The sequence below is a fragment of the Oratosquilla oratoria genome, chromosome 14 (genome assembly GCF_046742065.1).
Source record: "Oratosquilla oratoria isolate Oo_2021 chromosome 14, ASM4674206v1, whole genome shotgun sequence".
In the NCBI taxonomy this organism is placed as follows: Eukaryota; Metazoa; Arthropoda; class Malacostraca; order Stomatopoda; family Squillidae; genus Oratosquilla; species Oratosquilla oratoria.
Window position 1 is genome coordinate 27,389,030 of NC_134790.1, and position 15,418 is coordinate 27,404,447.

The window sequence follows — 15,418 nt, forward strand, 5'->3', positions numbered from 1 at the left end:
AAAAAGTGGAGAAAAATTGGCTACATTCTTGTACAAAAATATATATGTATACGTACATGCACTCGTGTATGTAACACGTACATTGAGGGGGTATTCCGTAGGATCTAGTACTGAACTCAGCAAAACAACAGTTCAGGGACTCAGCACCTGGCTGAGGCAGGTTGTGTAATGATAAACAATTGTGAAAACCAGACAAAACCTTCATTGTGTTGTTCTCTAATAAATGTAAAAGAATATAAAAGTAAGAAGCATTGCATATTTGTAACGAGATTTTGATACGTTAATCCATGCACAGACCCATGAATCGTTTACGTTATTCTTTATCTACATTATATTCCTGATGTTTCAGTCTTAGATTGAGAAAAAATACAGACGAAGTTGATGGAAATCTTGGCTACAGGATTGCATCTCCAGATTTAGCTGAGGGTGTTGATGGGATTTGAAAACACGTACACCTTTAACTGTCATAATGGTGCAAACGACAATAATAACAATATAGTTGTAATAATATTAAAAAAGTAGCTGTAATTACAAGAAACACCTATAAAGTCTTCAATAAATTGTTTTCAAATGTAAGTAATATCCTTTGATGGCAGAAAGAAACACGCGCGATATGACGTCATGTCGACAGCGTTTACTCACCTGAATGCGCGTCCTGATCGAGGACGCGAGGCTCGGTGGCGGCGACAACCCTGGGATGGTCCCCGAGCTCTTGGACAAAGTCCCCGTGGACCAGGTCCACCACCTGCCCAACCGAACCATCGCTGGGTTGTTTTGGAGACTGCTTGAGAACCGCTGAGGTTTTCTCACGTTTTCTGTAAGGGGTTGGCACTAGGTTTCCTCCCGTTTTCTGAAAAATCTTCTGCGTCCACTAGTTTTATTCCGTTTTCCGATAGATTTTCGGAACCTGGAGTTTTATTCCGTTTTCTATTGTTTCAGTTTGTTGTTTTCTGTGATTTAAATTTCACTGGTTCGTTGGCAACCGATTGTACTTACTGTAAATGCACGAGAAATATAATGATTATTTATTTTCTTGACATTCACTAGATATGTCGTGTAAAAATACTTCCAAAGACCATCACTCACAGTGATACGTTTTGTTTACAAAGTGCAACACGACGTTCGGCGCTTACCACTGACGAACGTCTTTGTCTACGAGGTTGTAGCTGTCAGATGTCTGTATGGGAGGCAGAGAGAGCCGAGGATCCAGAACAGCCTGTTCCTCCTTGAGGTGGCGCGACAATTACAATGGTCTTATACACCACAAAGTCCGATTTTCACCGCCAGCTCGGAAACAGACTCGCTCTGTCTCACACAACACAGAGTCGTCACCTTTTTTGTGCGGTACTGTTTTATGTTCTCGCTCCTTTCATTAGTTCCACTAAGATATTTATTACGAAAACCTGAATGATCTTATGATCAAAGTTTCATTTGAAAAACACAGTCTCTATGTGTATTCTATCAATTGTCACAAAGATAGCCTGTAAGAATTCAGTACATGCTATAAAGACATGGATTTGTAAAATGTCTTGGTTCCAAAAACTAGCTTGGAGGACCTACGAAAGCGAAACTAGAAAACTAATTCTGGGGAGAAAAAAGAGGAGGAAGAGACAGAGAAAGAAGAGGAATAGGAGGAAGAGGAGCAAGAGAAGGAAGAGGAAAAGGAAGAGAAAGAGGAATAGGAGGAAGAGGAATAGAAAGAAGAAGAATATGAGAAAGAATAGGAGGAAGAGGACCAAGAAATAGGGGGAAAGTGTGATGATGAGGAGGAGTTGGATGGGGTGGAGCTGGAGAGGAAAGGAGGAAGGAGGAGTTGGGGGGTGGGGCAAAGAATGAAACAAGAACGAGGAAGACTGGAAGGAGATGGAATGGGATGAGGAGGAGGAATGGGAAGTGGGGAATGGGAGGGGGAGGAATAAGAAGAGGAGGAATGTGAGGAAGAGCAGGAAGAAATGTTGATATACTGTGACAAGTTGAGGGAGGTGGAAAAATAAGACATGGGTCTAGTTCCGAGTTTATTCCTGACCGATTTCGTTTTGAGCGTTCCTCTGAAGAAGCTTGAAGCAAAACCGGTCAGGAATAAACTCGGAACTAGACCCGCGTTTCTTTTTTCCACCTTTGTCAAGAAGGAGGAAAGCACAATAATGTTGAGCAAGTAAGATATAAGAAGGAAGGAAGGAGAGTCAAAAACAAGAACGAAAAAACAAGAAATAAAAAGAAAAGGAAATAAAGAACACGAGGAAAGAGAAAACGAGAATAAAAGGAGAAGGGATAGGAAGAGGAAGCGTAGGAGAAAGGAGGACGGAAATGAAAAGAAAGACGACAACGAGGAAGAGAAAGTAAAAGAAAAGAAAGAAGAACAAGAGGAATATACCATCGTGACAGGAACTCTCCTTGAGTGGTGTCTGTCTGTGTGATTACCTCCGCATTCGGTCGTCGCGCTTGCGCGAAGTAATGCACATCATATACAACCCATCTTGCGCGTGCGCGTAGACAGCTTTTCAAAAAAGATGACGGGCCGTTAAAAATAAAACGGCAGTACTTCAAACTTTTTTTTTTCTTAACTGGCAATTACATTGTATTATCACAAATAATTTATAACCATTGTTCATCCTAAGAACATTCGCTGATTCCCATTCAGTAAAGATATTGTACAGTATTAAATAAACAATCGACATTTTTAAAATTTTCACCAAACTTAGGATTTATTTTCTTATTAGCTTGAACTCAAGGAAAAAAATATAAGAGTAATTTTTGTTTCTGTAAAACTACATCTATGAATACATGAAAGCACCCACGCACTCACACATACGCACACAAGCACGTCCGTATATGAACACACGCTCACGTCTGGCCGAGAGGCACGGAATCGCGTAAATCCGAGGTCGCGCAAGCTCAATTAACATTGCAAACCGTTACTGTTCCCCCTAGCCAAAGGATGAGGCGTGTAGTGTGTGTGTGTGTGTGTGTGTGTGTGTGTGTGTGTGTGTGTGTGTGTGTGTGTGTGTGTGTGTGTGTGTGTGTGTGTGTGATTCACCATGGCCTTGGATCACGTGTGGGACTCGTGATCGATAGCTATTTCACTCCCGAAAGAGAGCTCAGAGCTCATATATGACCCATCTAAGGGTAACGCTGTGACCTTACACGCGCACACACACCCAACTCCCCGCCCACGGCGGGATTCGAACCCGGACCGCCGTAGTGTGTGTATGTGCGCGCGCGTTAGCTCTCATCCGGAAGAATAACAGCTGTCGACCACAAGTCCGGCACGTGATCCAAGGCCATGGTGAACTCCACCATCCACGAGAAATATCAACACGTTTCTATGCAGCAAGTGCTTCCCTGCACACCAATCGTAAATGACCGACCCTGAGTACAATGAAAACAGGAACTTAATCAAGCACACTATGACCCAAGCACGTAGAGACTAAAGTGCTTTTATTTATCTGCCTAAGCACACTTGCATTATACAAAGCGAGTGTAAGCTTATAAAAAGAACAATTCTTATTATTCAGAAGCATGACGACGTAAAATTAAAAACTTAACTGCTCATGAATATAGGTGCGATTGCCAAGTATTAAAAATTTAAATGCCCCAGAATAAAGACATGATTACTTAAAAAAAAACCCGCAATCAATTGAACACTATAGCATTGTAAAGTACAGACCAACCGATGTGAACACACACACACACACACACAGATACATTGAACACTAAATCATAGTGACACAGTTTATGTATCTTTTGTTTCAACCAAGAACCGAAAATTTTGTTCAGTGGAGGGGTCACTTCATTATAAACAGTTCCGATACATCAGGATTCCCATTCTTATCAAGTTCAACTGAACTAAATCACATGGCATTGGGCAACTTTATATATATATATATATATATATATATATATATATATATATATATATATATATATATAAACATTACAGTCTTCATGGCGACCTTTTCACTATTATTTCACGATTTTAAAAACTAATAATTATATGATCATAATAATTCTATTTCCATTTGTTCAATCTAAAAACGCGGACATGCAAACGCACGCGCACGCATACATTCACACACACACACACACACACACACACACACACACACACACACACACACACACACACACACACACACACACACACACACATACACAATGGATGGTACAAACAGTTACAATAATCTATTTACTGATGATGCCAGGATCATGAAGAGCCTTCGAGATGAAGAAGATTGCAAATTGGTACATGAAGGTTTAGACTGAATTTGGAAAATCACCAGGCGTGCAAACCGTATATACAATAGGTAAAAAATAAATGAATAAATCGCCCTAGATTCAAGCTGGAGTATGCAGCAGCTGTGTAAACACACACCCAGTGAGAGAGAGAGATAGATAGATAGATAGAGAGAGAGAGAGATGGAGAGAGATGGATATAATATATATATATATATATATATATATATATTATATATATAGAGAGAGAGAGAGAGAGAGAGAGAGAGACAGAGATATAGAGAGGTAGAGAGATATAGAGATAGATAGAGATAGAGAGAGACAGACTACAATAATTTGCAGCAACCAAAATGGTCTTCAACCCAGCTGACAGATCATACTTGGCAAGATTGGACTCTCTAGAATTTCCTGCATCTCTAGAAAAAAGTGATTGGAGTGACATAACTGTTGTCTTTGGAAAAAGAATGAACAGAATCAACAGAGAATGCGGGGGAGACTGCAAAAGACCCTAAGGCCTACACTAGGCAGTTCCATGTCCCTTACCACCTGTCCCTGTCCATTAAGTTTTCTCATCTCATCTTAAAACAAGCAATAGTTTCAGAGCTCATTACTACATGGTTACTATGTCTATTCCATTCATTAATACTATTCTCTTAGTGACTTGTACTAAAATCCTGGGACCAATTATATTCGGAATGTATTAGAGAGGCCGAGTAAGGCAGCACGTGTGGCACAGAACAACAACCAGGGGGTACGAGATGAAATAAATAAATAAATGTAAAACAAATTACAGTATTTGAAGGACGTTAAGAAATACATTTTACATACGGATCCACCGATTTGTGAGATAAAGGAAGAAGTATTTGTCCATGCAACATACAGCGTACATGTTCACAGCGGACCCAGTTAGAATCCTGCCCAGGGCTAAAATAATTTCAGTAACGCTGAGCTGCGAGTCGTTACTCCATCTCTAGTGGGAGGCGAGTTGTGTGTGTGTGTGTGTGTGTGTGTGTGTGTGTGTGTGTGTGTGTGTGTGTGTGTGTGTGTGTGTGTGTGTGTGTGTGTGTGTGTCACAGCAGTACCCATAAATCGGTAATATATGAGCTCTGAGCTCTTTTCCGGGAGGATAATTGCCGTCGATCACGAGTCCAACACGTGATCCAAGGCCATGGTGAATCACACGTACACACACACACACACACACACACACACACATACACACACGACTGACAATCTTAACGATTCACAGTTTGCATCTAGTCAACAGCCAATCAGATAATCGTTCATCGTGAAGAACAGAAATGTTCTTCAAGAAGAAGAACAACAACTTCCCGTCATCATCGCTGCAGGAAATCTATGAGCGTGAAGATGTTATCACCCAGTCTGATTTCACCTGGAGGGAGAAGGTGGGGGGAATTCGACTTCACCTAGGGAGAAATAAATTCCACCCCAGAGGCACAAGCTACCCACCTGGCTACCCGCACTCTCTCTCTCTTTCTCTCTCTCCATCTGTCGTGGTATCGTATTCTCAAACCATCTGGGTTTCAGTTTTTGGCTGTGGTTTCTTCTCACTCAGCCGACAACCCCCCCCCCCCTTCCCCAGACGCCATCTATGCGGTCTGGAGTTCCTCCCTCTTTAGTTTCCATTTGGTCTGCCAAACCGCGCGATGACCGACAGAGGTTGCAAGGGGGAGGAGGAGGAGGTAGGGGAGGTATGGAGGAGAGAGAAGAGACGGGGGAGAAGGGAGAGGAGGGAAGAGGGAAGAAGGAGAAAGGGGGAGGTGAAAGAGTGGAGGGGAAATGGGCGAGTGGGATGGGGAAAGGGGAGAGGAGAAAGGGGAACGAGGAGAGGGGGAGGGGAAAGGGGAGAGGAGAGATGTAGGGGAAAGGGGATATGGGGAGGGGGAAGGCGAGAGTGGGAGGGGAAAGGGGAGAGGGGGAGGGGAAAGGGGAGAGGGGGAGAGGAAAGGGGAGAGGGGGAGAGTGGGAGGGGAAAGGGGGAGGGGAAAGGAGAGAGGGGGAGAGGAAAGGGGAGAGGGGGAGGGGAGAGGGAAACGGGGAAAAGGGGAGAGGGGGAGGGGAAAGTGGAAAGGGGAGAGGAAATGGGAGGGGAAAGGGGAGAGGGGGAGGGGAAAGGGGAGAGGGGGAGGGGAAAGGGGAGAGGGGGAGGGAAAAGGAGAGTGGGGAGGGGAAAGGAGAGAGGGGGAGGGTAAAGGGTAAGAGGTGGAAAGGGGGAGGGGAAAAGGGAGAGAGGGAGAGAAAAGGGGAGAGAGGGAGGGGAAAGTTGAGAGGGGAAGGGGGAAGAGAGTAAGGAAAAGAGGAAAGAGGCAAGAAGGAAAAGGGAAGAGAGGAAAGGGGAGGGGAGAAGGTGAAAGGAAGGAGGGAGAAAATATGAGGGCAAAGGGGAGAAGATAAAAGGCAGAAGGGGAAAGCGATTTTATTTAGCAACTAAAACGTCACCACTGAAAATTAAAATCATCTCTAACTCCATAAAAAAAAAAAAAAAAAAAAAAATGGGTTGGGCGTTGTCATGTTGAAGATCCTCACGAGTGAGGCACCACTGCCATAGGGAGGAACTTGGGGACCATAAGGCGCGTTACGCGGTGGTGGCCATGGTCGAGGGCCATCTCTCGCCCTTCAACGAAGGTCAAGGGGAAGGGGATGGGTGGGTGGGTGGTGGGGGAGTGGACTGAAGATCGCTATCAGCCTCTTTCGATATAATAACAAGATTTTGTGATTTTGTTCTGATTAAAGGTAAATGATAATATTCACCTGAGGAGACCGATTTCTAACCTGAAAGGAGAAGGAGTCTCGATTGTCAAAGACCACTTTCAGGCCGATGCCCATACTTACAACCCCCACAAAAATAAATAAATAAAAAATAAAAAATGAAATAAAATAAAATAAATAAATAAATCCATACATACAACAAATTCGATAAATTGGGCGAGTTTTGAAGGTATTAAGAAATAATTTCATTTATCACCCTCACATCCTACTGAAGAAACAACAAGCGTCAGTGTTCAATGTCACAGCAACGTTACAAGTTAACAAAAATAACAGACGTTACACAACGCTTAAAGTATTCACCGTTACAAAATAGTGCAACTATTCAGTTACACAACTAATAATAGTCACCGTTACTGTAATTTAAAATTTTCTTGCAATAAGCACACTGTTTTTCACACATTGTTAAAGATCTACTCGCACTGTACTGTACTGTTCTTCTCTAGCTTGGTGAAAGTATATTCCACAATTCATTGTTTACTAAAAGGCACATCACACGCCGTTTCATTTCATTTCAAGGCACGTTACTAAAGTCACAAGGCAACGTTACAATGTACTCAAGTTACAGGGCAACGTTACACTGTGCCCAAGTTACACGGCAACGTTACATTGTACTCATATTACAGGACGATGTTACACTGTATTCAAATGACGTTACACTGTACTCAAATCATACAGTAAGGCTGCACTGTACTCAAGTTACAGGGCGATGTTACACTGTACTCAAATTACAGGGCAACGCTACAATGTACCTAAATCAGACCGCAAAATTACACTGTATATCTGCGTTGGCAAAGAGACGATGCACTGTGACGTACACTGTACTCAGGTCACACAGCAATGTTACACTGTACTTCAGCGCTGGCAAGTAGACAGTGCACTGTAACGCCGGAGCTCTTCTCTGTCGCCAGTCAGCCAGCCTCTTGACGCGTCCAACACGACGAGTGCGCGCCAAGCTTTGCACGAGACGAACGCGTCTCCTCTAGTTCCCCTCGCGACGTCAGATGTCGCCACCTGAGCGTCACCTCAATCTGGGGCAAGTGGATCGCGTTGTTGATGGACTTTGATGGACTTTATGATGAAGTGGTGAAGATAAAGGAGAATGGATGTGGTTGAGAAGAAGGTTTGGGTTTTCGTTTGTAAGCAGAGTAGGGGAATGTATATTGATATTTATTTCTATTTAGGTTTTATAGTTTCTCTTTCGTCTTTTTTTCATTGTGAAGTGGACTTTACGTGAACGTATTTAATATGTATAAACTTTCCGAATACACTACTGTCGAGTCTACCTGATCATTATACACTGTTTTCATATATAGTACAATATTTCAATGTCCATTTCCCTGAAAACAAGCGATACACAAATAAACCATGTTTACTTCCACCGACCCATAAGAATCAATTGAGCAGATTGAAAAAAATTGTTACTACATATCCGTAATTCCATATTTTCCAGCCAATTATAGATACAAATGAATAAATAGATAAATACTTAAATAAACAGCTACACATATAATAAATAAATCAACCCTACAAATGCATAACAACGCTGGACTATTAACCTGTTTATATGTATTGCTTCTTTTAACCTCAGGCGTTACCTGACAGGACGTACCTGGCAGGTGTGTGTGTATGGCTGTCGTTTCTGGGGGCCGGCGTGTGAAAGTCTATTTCCCATATGACGGTCTGCGCATAACAACTCCATCAAACTGAACGGGAGCTTATCACTCTCACCAAAATACACACGGGAATGACAGTCAGCTATACGTGTTCATATCAAGGTACTCACTGACACACACACACACGTACATACATACACACACACGTAAAGATTGACAGAATATGGAGGTGAGGTGACACTGAATCTCTGAGGCTAGTATATGGAATTTTATTCAGAACCAGTCGTTTCGACCTCTTAAACCTTCTTCACTGATGAAGACTGAATAACACTCCATACGCTATCCTAATTAAAGTTCCATTGCCACTTCATCTTTACACACACACACACACACACACACACACACACACACACACACACACACACACACATATATATATATATATTTTTTTCAACCACAAATCACTTTTAATTCCATGCCATCGCAGCCGAGACTGAAGAATCTCTCGATGGAGGCATTCGTTGGAAATTGAAACGTTTCAATTTCCAACGGATGCCTCCATAGAGCGATTCTTCAGTCTCGACTGCGATGGCATGGAATTAGATGTGATTTGTGGTTGAAAAAAGATATTAATTGATCACTGGGAACCATTCAGTGTATATGTATGTATATATATATATATATATATATATATATATATATATATATATATATATAATGTGTGTGTATTCGATGATTCTGTCGCTATATCTCGTTCTACTTCTGACTTCTTTCATAAAATGGACGTTTCTTCTGCTTTATCTGAACTTGACATTGTGCAAGCTCACGATCCAGACTATTATAATTGTTACACATTGTCTGCATGAAATAGCTCTGCTAATGGGACTTGAGCCCTTGACTGTGCATCGTTTTATCACTGTATAAGGGCGCTACCAACCACACCACGCAGGCCATTACTGAAAATGTTGCCGAACACGTCCTATACATTCCCTATTGTCAACTCGAGCACCGTGGTACTTACATACAGTTTGAGTCCTAGTGGTAGCGCTATTCCATCCAACTGTCGTAACTTCATCACACATACACACACATACACACACACACACACACACATACACACACACACACATACACACACACACACACATACACACACATACACACACACACACACACATACACACACATACACACACACACACACACACACACACACACATACACACACACAGTCTCTCTACTTATCATGACAAACTGTTCCATTTCTTTTAAGTTTCTTCTACCCATGATGCTCCAAGTATGCCTGCAGCCAACCTGTCCTAGAGAATGGTAACCATGGCAACCACTCTTACACTCTTTCTCTTATGATTATCTGAATATACGAAATAAGCACATAAAATGATTAAATAAATTAATAATTCAATGAATAAATAAAAATTTTGTAATAAAAGATATGTATTTTTTCTGATCGTGAACCTCTATCTGATCATTAGCATGGCTTCTGTCAAGAACGTTTTTCAGAGATCATCAAATGACTCTACAAATTTTGATCATCATATTCTTTGGGGGAAAGTTGGTTGGACCTATTTTCTTGTGCTGACACATCAAAAACATTTCCAGTCTCTGAACTCAAAGCTATCTTAATATAGTACATGTACCTTTATTTGCCTTCTCATTTTTTCACGGTTCTGTAACTGCTGTCTGTTGTACACAATCATTATTTCTCACCCATGCCTATAACATCTGTTGTTCCAAAGATTTCTGTTTTATTGCTTATTTACTTTCTCCTTCATAAACGACTTATTAGACAGCACATTTTTCCAAGTACTTATTTGTTCTTCTGACACTATACTTACTCTATATTCTCTTGACGTTGTTCTCAATCTTACCTCATTATCAAATACATAGAATCAGTAACGAGCTGGGAAATGGAGTGGTAGTTCATCTGTATAAAATTCCTGATTGAACACAACCATGAGCAGGAACTCTTGTTAACAAAGACACAACATGAAAACTAACCAACGCGAAATCTTACATTGACAGAAATAATGAATTTAGTTTTGTCAATTGCGCAGTTAATGATGTCTCAAATTTAGATCCAGTAATGTACAAATGAAATCAATATAGTATTAAAAGAGCTTAGTTTAGGTAGTTTGGTTATAGGTCGAGCTTAGTTTGTGTGAAACGAAGTTAGGTCAGATTATTCAGTAATCTTCCCCCGACTATATTTCTCAGGTTACTTCTTAACGTTTTCTTTACGAGGCTCTACCTTCAGAATTGATCACTTTACTCGTTCCTTTAATGTTATTACATACAAAGACATACAATTCACGCATCATACATGTATATGATTCCCATCACCTTCGACAGTATTTCCTCCACGTTTTCATACAAGGAACACTGACAACGGGTGGCTAATAGCTTCCTACTACAACACAATGACATAGAGGCAATCCCACTAATAGTCATCCAACACAGACAACAGCCCTTTCCAGGAAGATCTAAAGGAGAACCCTCAGCCACGCCAACCACTGTGGGGCTACGAGTTTCTATTCAATAAGCCCCGAAGGCCATATACAAATATACATGACGGAGCTTCTCTTGTGCATTTGCACTTTCTTTCTCATTAACTACGTTTTAATTAACGAGTGAGCGCCCAGTCATCAAGCGTCTGGTGCTTTCTCTCACCTTGACGTCCTCACGAGTTCGACTTCAGGACCGTCGATCCGTCACTCGTGGTGCCGGTAGAGAGAGTCTGGTTATGGTAATGCGAAGAACCACAAAGAGGCTGAGCCGGAAATGAGATCGGGGTGGTGCTGGCCGGGGAAGGACCGCGACTGGATGCTCACCGAGAAAACGTTAACTCGGAGGCTCAAGAATTTCATAGGAATACAAACGAGATGCAAACAGCAACAGACCTATTGGTTCTTACAGGGCTGCTTGCGAACTGAAAAGGGCTGTAAACTGGTTAACTGGATCTAGATTCTTGAATGGAGCTCCGTCGGCCATGCAAATAAGGTGTAGCGTCTTATACACGGAAAGTCAAGGGCAGGTTCGTTCCTTATAGATGTTCCCCATTTCGGGAAGTTTGGATTGGGAGGAGCTAGTAAAAGACATCTAATCTCTTTCTCTATTGGAGTGAGTTTGTAGCCACACATTAAAACTAGCCTTTTTCAACTATAGTGTTTCCCCCCTAAGAAGTGGATCTCCCATACAGTCATCGATCCTACGTTTAAACTGCTCTACACAACCAAAAGAAAACTTTAGTACGAGACTAGCCTCCTCGCCCTTCAAAAGCTAAACAAATAAGATGAAAAATACAAGATGAAATGAAACAATTATATAAAATCTAATAATATAAAATTAAGATAAAATAAAATATAAATCAAGGAACAAATGAAGCTTTATACCCAAATAGAAACAGATAAATAAAAATAGAATTTAGGACTATTTTTAGGAAAACATTTCCTCCCACTACCCTTACACCATTCCTCTCGTACTTTTTTCTTAAAGAACCCCACTTTACTTTCTCCTTCACACCCTTCCTTTCCTCCACCCTTTAATTTACTCCACCTGGCCCCTCGTCCACCCTTTAAATTACTCTACCTGGCCCCTCCTCCACCCTTTAAATTACTCCACCTGGCCCCTCCTCCACTCCCCTCCTTTACATTGTTTAGATTCACAGATGGAAGAACTCAATGGTTGTTCTTTCATGCTGCTGAGGCTAATGGCAAGGACCTGCTAGTGATGATCATGCAAGATGGATGAACGGCAGAGTATCATCTATTTGCTACTCGTTTTCAAACCGTCAATCTTATCACCTCCATCTGGAGGTGCAACCCTGAGAGGCTGACACTCGGTCACCGAACCGGGCCCAAGTTTTCTATCAACTAAATTATTTCCTCCATTTTTTCACATATGGAGAGCCCTGTAAGATTTCCTGTTTAATGCAGCCAATGTCTTAGTGACTTCCCTATGGACCAGTGTCACGCAGCATTGATTTATGATTGGAAACTAGTCTCCACTCTGAAAAGAGTGACGATCATTTTCTTCTTCACTTATTCCTACGTTGTACCCCGGTCACACTATCACGACTCAAGTCAGTTTGTTTGAGTAGAATTGACTTTGTTTACTTTTTTTTCGAATCTCCAAGTGTCACACTACCTTTGCGCTATATCTTGAGAATTTGAATGACGAGCTAAGAGAAGTTGAACCTATACGAATACGAGACACGTTCTTGAAGTGTCCTTAGTGAAGTCTAGAATGCTGTAGGTGAACCGTGATAGCGTGACTGGGGCTTTACTCCAATTCTTTAAACCTACACTATGACTTCATCTTTTTCGTACGGTGTTGTCCCAAAAAGGTAGAAACGCTGTATATAGCTGACAAAAATATGCAAATAAATAAATGAATGAATAAATAAAATTAAGATAAATAAAGATAACCGGCGACTGTTCTCTTCCTCCTACTTTCTGTCTTTGACGGAAACAGTCGTCCAGAAAATGTCACTTCCTGTCAGATATTTTTTTTCTTCTGTTTTGGTCATTCTTTCATTCTTTCTTTTGTATAATTTTATACCATTTATCACAAAAAAAAAAAAAAAATCGTAACAGCTTATTCTGTTCAACTTTTTGAACATTCTAACAATATGAAATTAATACAATGGCTATAAAAAAGAAATAAGCAGAACATGTGTCAGATTTTTCTAGTTTACTAGATCAAACTCACAAAATATACCGATGCTGCCAAAATAGAAAACGAAGAATTTGTAGAGATATCCTGACTACCACAAGACAACGACGACCGAATTTTTACAGATGTTCATACACATTCCTATACAATCTTATTTAGCTCAAGGAAAATATTTTCGGTAAAAACAAGTAAATAATAAAACAACACAAAAATAAAATACATCGTACATGTAGTGTAGTATTTTGTACTTCGTCCTGTTTCGCCTGCTATGCATCACTTCGTATAGTTTTTTTTCGTGTGCTTCCATGTTGCAATTCATTCAAAATCAGGGCAAATCCCGTTACATTAAAGGAGAATATATTGAGGGCCCTATCTCATTTAATTATTCATTTTTTCATTTCCTGAATTTTCTTATCTTTTGAAAAAAATTCTGCATTTCTCTTTGAAGGATTTTTTTTTATACTGTTCACCTTTGATCTCTGATCCTTTGTGGAGTTTTGCTTTGTACCTATTTTTCACTGTCCTTTATATCTCTGAATTGTGGAACATTTTTAGAAGTGGTCTGCACTTGACTGTGTGCACATGTCATTCACCACCATGGTTTTGGATCACGTGTTGGACTCGTGGTCGACAGCTATTTCCCTTCCGGAAGAGAGCTGAGTTATGACCGATCTATGGGTTATGCTGTGACCTAACACGCACAGACACACACACCCTACTCCCCCACCCCACGAGAATTGGAGTAACGACTTGCAGCGCAGCGATACTGAAATTATTTTAGCCCTAGGCGGGATTTGAATCCGGACGACCGTAGCGGCGGTCGCGAGTGCTACCACTGCGCCATCAAGTCGTGTACACATTCGTGTGTGACGCCTCTGGTCAATGCACATCACGTGACGAAGCAACATCGCTTCGTTCTTTGTTTTTCCGAGGCCGACAAAGACAACCGACGAGAACCTTACTTGAAATGAAAGTGACAAGTGGAACAATACACTCAAGTTTCAGTACGTATTAAGTTTTCTTCACAATAAACTCGAACTTCATGTACCACTGTTGTGGTTAGATTGTTTTCCTTCAACCGGTTCGTCTTCATTGACTATCAGTTACCATTTCTTGCTGTAACTCCACTTGTGTACAATCTTCAATGTTAGTATTAATTCTCACCCTCCGGGCTTTGTCATTTTTATTAACTTGTTTACACTGCCCTACTTCCAGTTTCTATACATTATTCACAAAATCGAAGCTCGTTAATGATTGCCTCTCTTTAACAGATATATTTCTTAAAGATTTATGTAAGATAATGGTGGTTTTGCCTGCAGTCGATTGATTCAGTGTATGTTGCTTCATTTTTAAATATTGATAAACCTTGGAGTATGAATACGCATGTCAGTACAAAAACAAATATTGTAATCAATAATCAATATTCAGAAATAATGAATAACTTCTTAAAGCGTGTTTCTTTTTATCTGTATTTGATTTATTACCAAATAAACTTATTATTATTAGTGCTTACGATTGTAAAACATTATAAAAATATTTGCCCTCCCATATTCGTTTTCTTTTAGCATCAAGTTGCCAGAGAGAATGTAAAAGTAAGGGAGTGACTATTGCATTTCTCATGTAAAACCTGTTCTGAGTGAACGTGTGGTCACTATTTTTTCTTTTCGTCTCAACTTTCGATTCTTATGTTTTCTTAACCTTGCCTGCCCCCTTCCTTCATTTCACTGACCCATTTCTTTGCGTTTTATTAATATCTATTTCTTTATTTTATAAAACTAAAATATTAAGAAGTGTCCGCCTACAACATGACCTTGACGCAATATAGTATATACGCCTGAGCCAAGAGAAGCAACATGACATTTAACAAGTGAAAATTTGAAATGCCAACGCATGGCTCAGATAAGACTATAAGGGGCAGATCTTCACTACGCAGTGAGGGAGGACAAGATATTGCCACCACGCATCACGTCAAATGCCTGGGTGTCCACTAACACATCTCAGAGGCAGTGGCAAGAGCCAAAAAGATGGTTAGATGGCTCCTCAGATTCTTTGTCGCAAGGGAGCCACAAGTAATGCTGAGCCTATGGAAG

General features: G+C 40.8%; 1 protein-coding gene across 7 annotated transcripts in view; it reads right to left on the reverse strand.

The window, feature by feature from the left end:
* LOC143032822 (venom dipeptidyl peptidase 4-like) overlaps nt 1–15,418 on the reverse strand; it is a 248,985-nt gene that overhangs the window by 141,622 nt on the left and 91,945 nt on the right. The window contains exon 1 of one of the 7 annotated variants that reach the window (XM_076197908.1): nt 643–781. The exons of 5 other annotated variants lie outside the window; for them this stretch is intronic. In XM_076197908.1, coding sequence (XP_076054023.1) covers nt 643–762 — 120 coding nt within the window. In that variant the 5' untranslated portion in view covers nt 763–781. Of the gene's footprint in view, nt 1–642; nt 782–15,418 lie in introns of those variants that run through there. One more of the 7 variants, XM_076197904.1, reaches the window with a different exon arrangement.